The sequence below is a fragment of the Syzygium oleosum genome, unplaced genomic scaffold (genome assembly GCF_021117445.2).
Source record: "Syzygium oleosum isolate NSW1041296 unplaced genomic scaffold, Sole_v2.1 Sole_v2.14, whole genome shotgun sequence".
Lineage (NCBI taxonomy): Eukaryota > Viridiplantae > Streptophyta > Magnoliopsida > Myrtales > Myrtaceae > Syzygium > Syzygium oleosum.
In genome coordinates, this window is record NW_026607498.1 from 8,757,125 (window position 1) to 8,772,677 (window position 15,553).

The 15,553-nt window shown below is 41.2% G+C and overlaps 1 protein-coding gene across 1 annotated transcript; it reads left to right on the forward strand.

Moving 5' to 3' along the window:
• Window positions 1-1,317: 1,317 nt before the first annotated feature.
• Window positions 1,318-2,119, forward strand: LOC115663705 (dirigent protein-like). The gene has a single exon (XM_030585692.2). The coding sequence runs from the start codon at window positions 1,389-1,391 to the stop codon at window positions 1,947-1,949; it is 561 nt and encodes a 186-aa protein (XP_030441552.1). The 5' UTR covers window positions 1,318-1,388; the 3' UTR covers window positions 1,950-2,119.
• The last annotated feature ends 13,434 nt before the right edge of the window (window positions 2,120-15,553 follow it).

A 15,553-nucleotide genomic window follows, 5' to 3' on the forward strand; every position in this document is an offset into this window, starting at 1 on the left:
AATCAGTAAAATTCAGCGAAAAAAGAAACCGCGATGCATGCTTGAAATTCAGCAACCAAGCGCATACGGAACGTTCTTCAGTTCTAATGTCAGTACCGCCATCCGCCCAGAACCCCAAAAAAAGGACCCATGATTACCACGAAGAAAACGCATAGTGGTTCAACGAGGTCCTGGAAATTATAGCAGAGGATCACATCCTTAACTACTTTGGGGCATTTCATCAAACAGGAGATGCGTGCGACCGAAAAGAAGAAACCAAGAACCGAGTTGAATTACAGAGAAATGGCGAGACGAACCAAAGGACGACCCGCGATGGAACAGCGACCAGAAACCCAGATCCCGCGACAGAGAGGTGAGACAATGACGGTTCCATTAGCGGGTGATCGAATCTTGCTTTTCATTTTCAATTGCATACACGTCTTTTTTCATTGCACTTTTTCCGCCAACAGATCACACGCAGCGTAATCCCGCGATTAAATCTTTACTAAAAGGTCCTGAGATCCATGCATCTAAAAAATGTTATCCGAGTAATTATTGAAATCCCACGTTGATCATGATGAAACCACCAACTTTTGTCGACGTGTGTCGACGTGATGGCAGGTAATTCTCCAATAGTTACACTACAAATCGGACCGCTTATTTCAAATCATCGAAAGCGCAGCCCTATAATTCAGATCCAATAATTGCGGAGTCGCTTTTAACTTGGTTGTGTTTTCTCCATCATGGGTACTAATCGTTGGGCTATCCCATCATTCGGTTAGAGATTAGGCTGAAGGGGAAAGTATCGTACGGAAGGACAAAATTACAAGTAATCCCAAATTAACATGAAAGAGAATTCCGGGATTAAACTATAGTTTCATATAATTTATTCATTCATCCCTAAGCAAAAGCTCAAGACCAAGACAAAATGAACGAGACCTGTCAACAAAAACGCTAATTTCCACTTCAAAGAAACACATGCTACTATAGCCTATCCTTTCCTTATTTGTTCAGTTAAGCTGTGTTTGGTCGTCCGAATAAAAATCGGGATAGAATATGTTTTATCATATCCTGTATTTGGTAGAGAGGTACGAGCTAATACAGCGTGGACATCCACGCCTTTTTTCTCATTCTCTCTCAATTATTATGCAGCTGGACCTCCTCGAAGCTCTAGTGCGTCCAATCATAACAACAGCCGTGGAAATGAAGCGACTCAATCGGAGACTGATGTCCATAGAATGAAAAAGCAGCACTAAATTTCCAGTCCAGCAAGAAGAATGACGTATAAGCCAAGCTCTTCAAGACCTTGTCCACTTAGGTCCCCTATATAATGAGCATTAGATCCTCATATATGCTCAGGGGCCTAAGTCTTTGGCAAAACTCTTTGTATCAATTGATTGTGCTCGAAAATGGGTGCAAGAGTAATCGTTTCGTTACTCTTCTTGTTCCTAATTTTTCGCTCCAACGTCGACGCGGCGAACAAGCGGATCCGCAATCGCCGCCCGTGCAAGCAGCTCGTGTTCTTCTTCCACGACATTCTCTACAACGGGAACAACGCAAAGAACGCGACCTCAGCCATAATCGGCGCGCCAGCTTGGGCCAACAAGACAATTTTGGCCGGGCAGAGCCATTTCGGCGATCTGGTCGTGTTCGACGACCCCGTCACTTTGGACAACAATTTGCACTCAAAGCCTGTCGGGCGTGCCCAAGGGTTCTATATCTATGACAAGAAGGATATTTTCACAGCTTGGCTTGGCTTTTCCTTTGTGTTTTCTTCCACTCACCACAAGGGTAGCTTGAATTTTGCTGGGGCTGACCCTTTGATGAACAAGACTAGGGACATTTCGGTAATTGGCGGCACCGGCGACTTCTTCATGGCCCGTGGCGTGGCCACTCTGATGACGGACTCGTTCGAGGGAGATGTTTACTTCCGGCTTCGCGTCGATATTAAGTTGTATGAATGCTGGTAGTGGATTTATTGAAGCGCCAAGCGTTGTTGACATACAAGCGGAGGCAATATGCACGACTGAAGTTCGAAGTTCAGACAAGTATTGAGATTTTCAAATAAAGTTCTCCATATTTGTGTTCCCTTTTGATGAAGTTTTCTATTGATATTGTAGTTGTTTTGTTTTATCCTTCTTTATTTTGTGGTCGTATGTTAGCCACATGTGAGCTGGTCCAAAGTCATTATATGGTTTTGGTCCAAGTTTCAGCTTTTAGCGTTTCATTATTACCTCTCGCGGTTGTGACGGAGTGATTTATGCTTTGCCAAGAAGACTTCCTCGCTCTTACTTGTTCTGGTAATCCGCTCTCTGTAGCATAAGAGCTCGCATTTACTTGTTCTAATGAACTGTCCTAAACTGCCCTTATTTTTCATTCAAATACATCCGCTTTTCAAATGTGAATCAACATGAGATCTCGTTAAAATTGCGGACAGAAAATGCCAAGGTCAACACTAACGCCGTCAAGTAGCATTGATTATCCTCATTGGCATCCCATGTGACCTCTTGACGTGATGCCCCACTACCAAAGTTATATTAGACGGCTAACATCGTTTAACTCATAACTCTCTCTTCTCATCACCCAACACCTAAATAGAGACGGCACCAATTTTCTGAATAAGTGAGCCACATCACCCATTGTGCTTAACATTTGCCGAGTAAGCGAGCCGCGTTATGCAAGACATGGCAATTTAATTAACAAAGGCCTCAATCAAATTTGAAAAAGTGAGGTATTTGATTAAATAAAGAAAAGGTTTAGGTACTTAATTTTAAAAGGGGCATAAATCCAAGTACTTGCGGTGTCATTATTTCCTGATTTGAATGAAAAGTGATCGACTAATTTTGGGTTATCAAGTTTCACTTAAGTTACTTACTATTATTTATTTGTGTTTTTTCAATTTACCAAATCTTCTTATCATTAACAATTTTTTATTTGTCTTGTCAAGAACTTTTCAAATTTACCAACTCTTTTTAAAAATTATCATTCTCAATTAGAGCATGTGTCAACTTTTCTTCGATTAAGTTACTAGCTAATTTTGTTTCATCAACTCTTATCTAAAATAGTTACTTATGTTTATAAACTACCAACTGCTCTAATATGTGACAAAAAAATGATTCCGGGCGTTTGGATCGCTTAGAAAAATGAGCGAGCGACAAAAAATATTTTCCTACAAAAGCTTAAATTCAGAAAAATGATTTCCTCTTTAAAAAAATCAGAAATCATTTTTCAAAATATGATTAAGTATCAGCGCTTGGATAAGAAACTTTGCCCATGGGCACGGAAACCCTGATGCTCATTCCCAGGCCCTTGGCACCGGGGCCGGGTCCATCAAGGCCAGGCCCAAGATCCCGGTGCCCATGGATGCCAAGCCCGATAATATCAAGGCCAGGCCCGGGTCCTTGGTGCCCGTGCCCAAGTCCATCAAGGCCAACCCACAGACCCCAATGCCCATGCTCGAGTCCATCGAGATCGAGCCCAAGACTCCTATGCCCATGCTCATGACGAGGTTCCCTGCGCTTGTACCCAAGTCCATCTATGCCAAGCCCAAGCCTGAGCGCTAGGGATCAGGGCCTGACCTTGATGGACTCAAGCATGGGTGCCAAGGTCCCGAGTCCAACCTCGATGGACCTGGGTCCGGGCGTAAGGACTAAGTCCCAGGTGCCGAGTTCGGGGCTCAGCCTCAATTGACCTAAGCCCGAGAGCCAGGGTCGTAGTCCTAGGCTTAGGTCTTATCGAGGCCCAAACGCCAAGGACTTGGGCCTGGCCTTTATAGATCGGGGCCAAGGCGCCAGGGAGCCGGGCTCGGGCACCAAGTTCTCGGGCTCGGTTTCAATGGATCCAAGATCAGTGCCCGTGCTCGTACCCGAGAGTCGGGGATCCGGGATTGCCACCATAGTGCCCATGCTGGGTTCCTTAACCACCCATGCACAAGCCACTAGCGCTCAAATAGTATATGTCTATTTAGGAAAATTAATGAGATTTACCAAACAATGGAAAATATTTTCCGGTTCATTTTTAGGTCTCAGCCAAATATCGGAAAATATTATCATTTTCTTGAGAAAAAAAACTTTCCGGAAAACATTTTTCAGACCGTGAAACAAACGGAGCCTAAATTATCAACATATTACCTGCAAAAAAAAAAAGAAGAAAGAAAAGTCATTGCTCATTATCTTTACCAACCGTTTTCCGACACTTAGAAAAGTCGTTGCTCATTATCTTTACCAACCGTTTTCCGACACTTGCCAACACCTCCTGTTGAAATATACCGACAGAGATTTCTGCTGCTTTTTTTAAGTGGTCCTTTTAGACCAAATTTCCGACTCCCATTTGCTATTAAGACACGCCCATCAATCTTCTATTTAGGTCAGTGGCATTGGACCCCAAACTATAGAGCAAATCATTTGGCATGAAAAAAGAAAAATAAAATCTAATGTTTGATCCAACGGCTGAGGCTCGGCTCTAGAGAGCGAGTCTATTGAATTGGGCCCTGGCCCGGCCCGCAATGCTTGTTGGGCCCATGCCCATTCGATTCGCAGCAAGCGATGGAGTCATGGTGTCGACACTTCCGAGACATCCCATCCCCTTTGCGACTTCCTTGAAGTCAACGTTCATTGTTCAGTGCCTGCCTGACGTCATGCAAAAAAATAAAATAATTATTATCAAAACACTCCCAATTAAGGTTGGCCACGCTTCTATTTCGTGGGATGCTTCCGAGAAATCTCGTCGCTAACCTCAACTATAAAAAAAAAAAATTATTCCAATTCGTTTCGCGAAAAATATATGATTTGAAAATTATTTTTCTTGAAAATGATCGTCCGTATCGCTTTAAATAATTAGCCGATCGAAAACATTTTCATTATCAACAACAATTTATATCTAGATACTTTCGTGGGCGATGAAAATATTATGCGTCCATTCATTTTTGTAAGCGATACAGACAATGGTGTTGAGTTTTGAATTATTTACTTTTCGCGAAAAAAAAAAAGGGAAATTAGATCGATTGGTTGCACTGTCATATTTGCGCTCATCTTTCCCACTAGGCGTAAAATATTGAAGAGCAACTTATAACATGAGCTCGAGCCAGCTTGGTCTTGCGTGTACAGATTTCACCCGGGATATGTCCTAGAATATCCCCCCGTGCGATGCACCGGATGCATTGGGCCTACATAAATAAAAGTCCAACTATATCTTATAGTTGTGAAAAATAAATCAAATCGTTTGTTCCTGAAGGACAGCAAATCTATATGATGTCTTTCACATTTTTGTCTCAACAAGAAAAAAGTTTCTTAGAATTGGAAGCTCCGCCTTTGGAATGAATTATTTCCCTCGGCTTGTGATCCAAACTTTGTGAAGTTATTTTAGAATCAAAATTAACATAATTATAAGTAAATTTGATGATTTGAAAGCCGTAAACTTCCCGAGATGAAGCACCTGACCACAATTGTAGCTAAACTTCCTCAGAATTGGATGTTACTCATTCAGAATGAACAGTTGGCATGTTGTCTTTCGTTGTTCAAGTTGTGATTGACGTTCACCAAACCCCTCATATTGATAATGCTAAAGTGCAAAATGGCTCGTCATTAACATTTTTTTTTTCTTTTACAATCGTGACATACAAAGCCAAATTATAAGTGTTAATGGACTTTTGTTTAGTAGAAGATCCGCTATATGACCATGAAAAAATGAACATATCTAAACTAAAAACGTATTTTTACAATATGCGTCGGAATAAAAATTTTGGGTTAGAAACGGTAAGAGTATAAACATGTAAAGTAAATAGCGTGATGTAGAAAAATAATCAGAACTCTATAAAATCCTCAAGAGGTAAGACAACCTTTGTACTATTCAAATTCATCTAATATATCATTTTTCTTTCAATAAAAAGAAAAATAGTGGCAATTGGGTAAGTAAAAAGTAAGAATAAAGTAATAATAGATTGAAATAAAGAAGTCAAAACGATGAAAATTCATCCAAGAGGCCATCTCACCATTTCAATATACATATAATAAAGAATACGGCTTTAATTATTATTGTGTTGGAAGAAAACTCGAAGGCTTTTGTGTTACGATTGGGGGATTTAGTAGGATAGATGTGTCCTTTTCATTATTAACATGATGAGCAAGCTTTTGTCTACCTACACGTGCTTAAATTTAGTAAAAATTGCAACATTTATCTAAGAAGAATAGCTCAATATACCTTTCGTGTCACGGTATGAATTCGTCCACATTCATGGGACCTCAAATGCGGGGCTTCGTTGCGTTGGGGTGAAATGTGAGGGATTAAAAGGGACGATACAATAGGTCGTGAATGCGGAATATGGTATTTGCATTAAAATTTCGGGATGCAATGATAATCTTATTGAGAGATTTCCAAAGGCGGGATTGAGCGCACGTGCAGAAATTGGTTAGGAGCCAACAAACTCAACTGTAATATTAAGCTGCTTTGAATTTCTCGGTCGAGAGAGTGGATGCCCCGAGCAAAACTTGATGTGGTACGGTAGGTAATGATGAGGTAATTTTTATTTACTAATCTTTAAAAAAAATTGGCCACGTGCTTCGGTTTGTCGGCCACTGCACTGGTTTTTCCGCGGTGAGTAGTCTCTTAGCCCGTGACACTGCCCTTCGTTTATGACGAAGAGTAATTCGGTGCTCAAAAGCTCACACGTTCATTACCATGAAAATAAAATTTTTTTTTATGAAATTACCCGATCAGTCTTAAATTTATTCTACAATTGTCAATTGAGTTCTAAATTTTTGGATTTGGCCAACGTAGTCCTAAACTTTTACATGAAATTCCAATATAGTTTTTCCGTCCAATTGCGGTGGCAATCCACAAGTTGCCACGTCAACATGCCACGTAGGATGACCGGCGATGACTTGACGTCACGTCAGCAATTTCCGACGGCAATTAGTCAGAAAGACTATATTGAAATTTCACGCAAGCATTTTCGACTACATTAACAAAATCAAAAAAGTTTAAAACTGAATCGACATTCATATAATAGAAATGACTTATTGAATAGTTATTCTCTTTTTTCCTGCAATTATTACATTATTACAACCGCTTCTCTTTACTTTACATTAGTTTTTTTTTTTTTTGGTCGGAACTTTACATCAGTTGCAATTGCCACAATTTGACTTTTTTTTTTTTTGGTCCGAAACACTTGAAACCTTTCGGTATCTCAAGAAACCGCCGCAGAAATTTCTCGCGAAAACGGAGGTGATGATTTCGCACAGTTTCTTTTCATGATGTTTCAATTATTCCGAAGGGGGAATTAAGTTTTGGTTTTGCTTCTTTTTTCTTAAAGCAAAGTCAGAGAAACCTTATCCATTCAAATACGTTAATCCGACGAGCACGGGCAGTCGCTAACTGGTGCAATTAGATCTCGATTAAAATAACAACAACCATGTAATCCGATAGTTCTCATGAACTTGGTCGTCTAATCAGTGCAGGTTCTTGGCATTTGCCGGTGCTGTGACTATGAGTACGACGTTGCACCATACGTCCAGGTTCGATGAACCTTGAAACTCAAAATCTCTTTGACTGGACTCGATTACAAAAGTACCGTAGAAATTGTTTGGCGTCGGGTTAATTCCCTCAAAAAATTCTTAACTTTAGGTTAAATTCCATTTCTGTTCCGAATTTTTACTTTGTCTAAGAAAAAGTTCCAAATTTTCACTATAGTCTCGGATCAATCCACTATCCAAAAACCGCCACTGATTTCTTCAATATTATCAATATCAGGAGGCTGCTCTTGTTCATGAGAAAATTACCAAAAAAGTCTTAAATCTATTGTACGGCTGTTCATTCCGTCCTAAACCTCTTAATTCGGCCAATTTAATCATAAGCCTTTTAACAATTTGGCAATTTAGTCATTTCGATCAATTTGGCCGGAAACTGCTGTCGTGGACGTCAACCATCTTGCATGGCACAGACAGAGCTGACGTGGACAATTTTTGCAATTTAAAAAAATTGAATTTTTGAATATTTTTTCCTTCTTCCTCTACCGGTTGCCGGGACTTGGCGACCGACCTTGCCAACCTCAAACAAGGCATGCTCTCACCAGATCCAATGAGGTCAAGTTTCACCGGCCTTTAGCAAGCTCGACCTCGCCGAGATCTAGCAAGGGTCGACCTCACCAACCTCGAGCGACCCTCACCAGTCATCATCAAGGCTCGACAATCGGTGGAGGAAGAAGAAAAAATAAAAGAAAAAATTAAATTCAAAAATAAAAAATAATAAAATTCAAAAAAATTGTAAAAACTGTACACATCAACGCCAGCCATGCCACGTAGGATAGTTGGCATTCATGTCAGCGGTTTCTACCTAAAATTGATCGGAAGGACTACAATGGCAAATTTTTAAAAAGTTAAAGACTAAACTAGCCAAATTAAAAAAGTTAAAGATTAAATTGGCATATGTACAATAGGTTTAAAACTTTTCTAGCAATTTTCTCGTTACTCCATACGAAGGTAAGGGTATTGATGAAGACACATGTTATGATAATAACTGACCCCGATGTTAGTAAATTTTGAGAAAACTAATGACTATTTTTGGAAGGGTGAAAGTTGGGGATTTTTATGGAAATTAGACCGTTCATACCATGGGCACATACCACCTTTAATTTGCTTCCACTAAAACCTTCATGTGATTGTAAGAAGATAGCCTAAACGTTGATTCGCGGACCCTATATCTTGGTAGTGTGCATCAATTATAATATACTGACAAAAAACAATCAACACAATCTCAATCGAATATCGCTCCTGAATCTTATTACGCGCCACAACTTTTATACAATGGGTATACCTAAAAGAGCAAGATTTAAAGAATAATCTAATTTTTAATCTAGAGTCAACAGTCAAATTAGTCTCTAGATTATTGTACAAAGGACGATCCTCATTGGGTAAGACATTTGGAGTTTAGTGCTCTACTAGTTTATCGCTGACTACTTTACAGAGTCATTTCTTAATTCTCGTAAAATCTTTCGAACGAGTCAAACACGATTCCCCTTTTGATCTACCAATATTTCTCCTCGCGAGTTAATATTTGATCGGTAGGTATAGTTTGGTGCAAAGAACGAATCACGGATGAGGATAATTAAGTCGTTCGATGTTGTCATCTGCAAGGGGACAATTCGTCACGTAGCGAGCGAAAGTGTCCAGAAAATGACGTATCTACTGCACCTAGCAACATTAATCCCAGGATTTGATCTGTTGATCCGAATCTAACAGGATGTTTCCTCCCTGCAATCGAGTCACTTTGGCCTTGGCAATGTGCAAATATTTCGTTTGATGTTAATGGGTCCAAAATTAAGAAAATATAAGATCACGTAGGACCGCCCTACGTGCCCCCATGGCATGACCCGGAGATCGTGCACTCTATCCCTTTCAAGTCGGATCAATACCCAACAAAGAATAAAAAACAACTCTCTCTCTCTCTTCTCTCTCTCTCTCTCTCTCCATTGCATGCTAAACCCTAAAAGTGTCCATGAAATCAAGAATTCGACTCAAATAAGGTAAAATGACAGTGAGGACTTCTTTCTTCAACCACGTCTAGACCCTAAAAAGTGAGCGTGCGATGGAGAATATTCTCGAGATTTTTCTGAAAGTTGCAAGGAGGGAATATACTTTGGGAATGTTCGATGAGTTGCAGGAAGCTCTACTCCAAGATGGACATGGAATCTCATGTCACCATGACATCAAAACTCTCTTTCTCGCTCGACACACGAACATATATGTTTGTGCTCGAGGTGAAAAGATGTTTTAGTAATTGAGGATGGATTATTGCATAAATTTTTTTGGCATGGGATCCAATAATATGAGTACGAATTACCTGAATCCCGCGAAAAAAGTTCGATCGATATGGAAGTTATTAGACAATTACGTGCATTCGGTATTTGACACCTAATCAGCCGGTAGCCCGAGTCGGATTGCTGGCCTAAGAGTCTTTGCCTAAATTCACCCTTCTTTTGAGAAATATTAGATCCTCTTCATAATATAAGCGGAGCTTAGGTGAACCCAAGCGGGTTCATTAGGTTGAGCTGCCCCAATGTGTTGCCAAACCCATGATCAAGTTTACTCGGCATATATATAATTTTCGAGAAATGCTTAACTTATCATATTTGCATTGCTCCTTTTGTAACGACCACACATGTTTCAAGTGCGTTAAACCCGCAAAAGGAATACTCAAGCAGCCAAAAATCTAGTGATCATTTGGGGGTGGATCTTAGCTCTCCTATCTGTTGCCGGGTTTAGCGTGCCCCAAACCTTCCTACTCAAAATATTGACATACTTATCGGTATCAATCCACATCGCTCTTTTTTTATCCATTCTCGAAATATGCCAAGAGCTGCACCTTGTGTCAGTCTGCTTCTCCCAGTGATCCCCATTCGTCCTAATCAGTCGGCTTGGGCAGTCCATCTTCGAACCACACATCCATTGAATAGAGTCGTCGTGCTCCTACAACATTTATAATGACCCAACTCAGTTTCACGTAGTGACCGCACGAAAGATAACCTTTAGAAAAGAATCTTTATGAATCACTACATCTCTCCCATCTAAAGTGAGGAAAAGATTTTAGATCCCCGATATAAATGCTTTTTATCGATCTTTTGACAAAAATGTCGTGTTTTAAGTGCTTGGGATAATTCATAACCAGTATTAAAACCCGAGCTTTGCGCGGCTTGTTGCATAAATTGTGACTGTATATCTCCAACATTGATTTCGTGAATTCAAGATTAATTACAATAAATTTCAACAAATTACCAAAAATATATATATATAGTCCTACAAATCAGAAGAGTTGGGAAAGGCTTACTTTCCTCAAAAAAGGATAAACGATTTTTACCGTGGTTGATCTATAAAAGTTTTACTTATTAAACAGTATGCTCTATAATTAAAAAATGACAATACTCATACAAACATCGTAATAATGTAGATACGTAATTTTCCCCGCGTATGTAATAAAGGATAACTTTACATTGCAAGTAAATATATATATTTCTGATTTTCTTCATAGTAAAACCATAAGTTGAATAGAGCAATGAAAGGCATGATCTTAAAAACCTATCTCGCCTCCACATACTCCATGATTGACACTCTTCGGGAAAAGGATACTAAATGTACTATAATTTTCGTACGGCTCTCACAATTACTCTTCTATAGTTTAATTAAATATAAAATCCAGAACATCAAATCTGTCACACATTAAATTGTTTCCATCAAACTACTTTGTTTACAGGAATCATCCATTTTACATACAAAAGCCACACAAAAGTTCAAAGTTACCATTAACCATATCCTTTTGCAATCAGAATAGTGCGACATGCCCGGAGTGACCCCAAAACTTGCCATTTCAAACAAAATAAACGAGTGCTTGAAGTGCAGATAAACAATCTTAAACGAAATATTCGCTACTAAAAAAGCACTATAAATGGAAGATTAAGGTAAAAGAAATCGACTTCTCAAGTTAAAATGTTCTGAGGAGACAGAGAGGGTGAGACACATGGAGTTCGAAGGAACGTACAAAGAGAGAAAATGGGTTTAATGAAAAGTCCACTGTTCGTAAAGTTGCACCTTCTGAACTTGATTATTTCGAGAAATGGAATTCTTTGAAATGGCATAGGGCAGGACTTCCTTTCGTTGGTTCTTATTCTCGACAAATAATAAAGGTGCAAAAAAAATTGAGACGTGCAGAACTTCAGGACGGAACATAATCTTGGGTCTTTTCATTGCACTTCAATGGTTGAATTTGAACTATTAACTTATGTCGATGAATATCGGCATAATATTCTTCACGTACCAAACATTGGGATTGCCAAGCAAAAAAATAAAAAAGACCGATCGTCGGAATTATATGGTTATGGACGTAATTATTGATTGTGTGTGCTAGTACATATATACAAAAGTAAGATTAAAATTTAACCTATGACGTGTTCTGGTAATAGGAAAGTTCACAAAAACCCATATTCACAAAATAAAAAAAGAAATCCTAGATTTAAGAGAAAAATAAAACATTCGAGGAGCCAATAGTTAGGTATCACAAAAAACCCGTTATATAATTAACGATACAAAATAAGTTAAATATTGAGATCATAGGTATAAACTTAGGCCGGATCGGTGGCTCTAAAACTATTTGGGGGGGGGTTGATTTTTTTGTGCTAGCACCAACAGAATCAATGGCAATGGATGGACCGGTGGAGGTCAAAGATCCAATAATCTAAAAGTGGAGCTGCCGTGCACTAGCACTAACTAGACCCCGAAAAAAGAATGGTGCACGCTAGTTTGTACCATGCCTTGCATGTATTCACCATTGAAATAGAGAGAGAGAGAGAGAGGGAGAGGAGGGAGCCCGATGCTTCCCCCTTTTCGTGGGTTTGATGGAGAGAATGTGCAACGGTCAGCCGACGTTCCACGTGTCCCGATCCGGTGGTGGGGAGATAAAGCGGGGGGGATGGGATTCTTTGACCTTTTGGCGAGTCCCGGGATTTGGTGCTTTTTTGGGAAATTAACTTAAACATTTTCTCTTTATAAAAACAAAAAGAAAAAGAAATCTCTCCGGATCGAAGGGGCGACTTGGCTTCGAGCTCGTTTTAGGAATGGATCGTGACACACAAATAGTTATTGCAGCAATATGATCCTTAAATTTTTAATTTGTTCAATATGATTCATGAATTTTAGCTCAATCTGTAATTTGATCCATAAACTTTTGATTCGTTCAATATAATTCCTACCGGTACATATTTAATTTAGTCATGTTTACTATTGTCTCTGATATTAAATTAATGAAATGATTTTATTGAAAATTTCCATATAGTTTAAGGGCTATATCGAACGTGTAACAAATGAAAAGTTGAGGGACAGCATTAAACATTAGGGTAAAGTTTAGATATCACACTGAACAAATCAAAATTTCATGGATCACATTGCCAATCGAGTCAAAATTCATGGACCATTTGCGTCATCATCCCAATCATAAAACCCAAAGAAAAATCTCTATAAAATTGAAGGGGCCCACTTGGCTTCGAGCTCGTTTTAGGAACCATTCTTTTTATTCATTTATTCATTCATTGATATGTTTTTTTAATAAATTGGGTGGTCGTTTTTGTGGGTTCCCCAACCTTTTCTTGATTTTAGGTAAAGGAGAAGCCGTTCCTAAAACGTGGAAAATCGACGAGATCTTATCCTTTCTTGAAATGGGAACCTTCCCCCCCCACCTTCCCTCCCTCCGAAAGCGACGCTTTGCTCCGCGACGCCCCTATCGCCTTGTCTCTTTTCCAGGGCATGTGTACACATTGCAAATTGATTGAAAATTTTAATCCTCGACCAGTATCCCGAATTGGGGAAGGTCGCTCTCGCTAAGCCCCACGCTCGGTGGAATCGAAGGTCGTGCGTTGGAATTAGCCTTTGTCGTCCTTAGTTAAGCCCGGACCCTTTCGAGCCACCGGAGGGGCATCGCTCGTTTTCGTGTTTGTTCACGCGAACACGTAATGACCTCACACGGATATTAACGAAGTAGAATTTGTCTGGATAGCTGTGATACGATCCGTTCCGCACTGTCCCTTCGAGTTAATGCCGTCGTCGCTACCAAGAACGGCGGCGCGTCGGGGCAGTGGACGGGGGCGAAGGGTGCCGAGGGCGGCACGGCGTCGGTCCCAGCGAATGCCAACCTCGTCGGTCCCGGCAGCCATCGCCATCGCCCTCACCCGCATTCAAAACATTATTGTCTCTTTTTTTTTCTTTAAAACAATAACAAGTGCCACGTCGAGACGTCGCACGGGCATCCGTTAGTCGCGTCACATGCCATGTCGCATAGAAAGCAAGGATCGTCATCGTTTACGTGTTTCGAACAGGTGCTGCGCGTCATTCTTTTCCCCCCGGGACCATTCGGACAGGTGGGGTTTGAACTTAATGGGCATGACTCACATGAGTACGTGATTTTGATGTTCTCATCCTAAACACACCCTCTAAATTTCTCAGATGTTTTAATATTTCTTGCTGTCCTTTTTGTTTCTGGCGCCCGCATGAACACGCTCAATTAAAAAAAACAGAAATTTCTTTTGGACATAAAAAAAAAAAGAATTGAAATGAAGAGGTTTCGACCCCCCAAAAAAAAAAAGGAAAAAATAATGATCTAAAAAGGAGGAGGCGGGCGCGTGACCAAAGAGGGTGACGCTAAATCCGGGCGGCGGGTGAGCCGCACTCGCCCCACAGCCAAAAGACCCCGCGATCGACAGCTCCGCGAGTGGGCGCACGCGCCCTCCGAGGGCGCGTGAGCCGCGGTCCCATCGCCGCGGACGTCGTCAATCCACGCGACTAGATCGCGAACGAGGGAGAGCGAGAGCCCACGGTATTCTCGTTCGCGGTTTTTTCTCCCTCCTTCCACGCTCGCGTTCGCGGTCGGGTCGGCGTCGCTTCGACCATTCTCCCTCCCTCCGCACGCGCTCCATCAGCGCGTGGCGCCCACCCCCGCCGCGCGGTGGCGGGCCGCGGCCGTCACCCCCGGGCCGGGCGAGGGGGGTAGTAAGTAAATAAATAAAAGGGAGACGCGACACGATCTTCGAACCAAAAAAAAAAAAAAAAAAAAGCGAAACGATCGAGGGAAAACGGACGAGCCAATCGCGTCGACGTGTCGCGCGCGCGCGCGGGGGGCGGCGGCGGCGGCGGCGGCGGCGGCGCTTGGTCGCGTCCCCGTCCCCGTTTCGCCACGCGGGCGAGGCGGGGGATGCGTCCTCGCCATCCCGCCGTTGACCCCCCCCCCCCCCCTCTCCCTCCATCTCAACAACCGCCCCAATAATTTCTTTTTTTTTTTTCTCTCATTATTTAATTTGTCATTCCCGATTATTTATTTAACTCCGGTTTTTCCTTCTCTCCTTGCTCGGCAATTGCGCGGTTTCTTTCCGCTTCCGAAATTTCCCCCCATTATTAATTTTTTTTTAATAAAAAATAGAAGAAGAAGAGAAAAACGCCACGATAATTCGCGAAACCGCACCCTCGCTGACGTCATACAACACCCGCCTTTTTCTCCTTTTCGCATCCAATTTTTTTCGGCCGACGAGTTGGGTTTCCATTTAATTAATTCCTTGGACCGACGTCCGGTTTAAATCGCGGTTTCGATCGACCGGTATGGATGCTACGGCAGCAGCGGCACGGTTCTTCCTCGGTCAGGGATATGCTTTGGTTTTAAGGAATCTGTCTTCCTAAACCCGTATATTTATTTTGGTCGTACATAATTTTTGCTTTCCCAATTAAGTTTAACCAACTTGGTTAGTATTATTCTTTGGGTTTTCAACTCCCGAGTCAACCACGGAAGCGTTCAAAAAAAATAAAAAAATGGGGAAAAATCCCTAAGGGAGCCGCGGCCATTCGATTCTCGGCGAGGCCATTTCCGCTTTTACGCGATGTGGTAGAGCCAAGATGCACAAGTTTCTCGCCGACCGAATTTGAGTTTTATGGATCACGAATTGGGTTGACTTGATTTGATGTGCACAATACCAAGATGTTACATGTTCAATGTTCTTTTTCTTAAACTGTTGCGAAAACTTTAATGGTAATGATTAGCGAAAACACCTCTC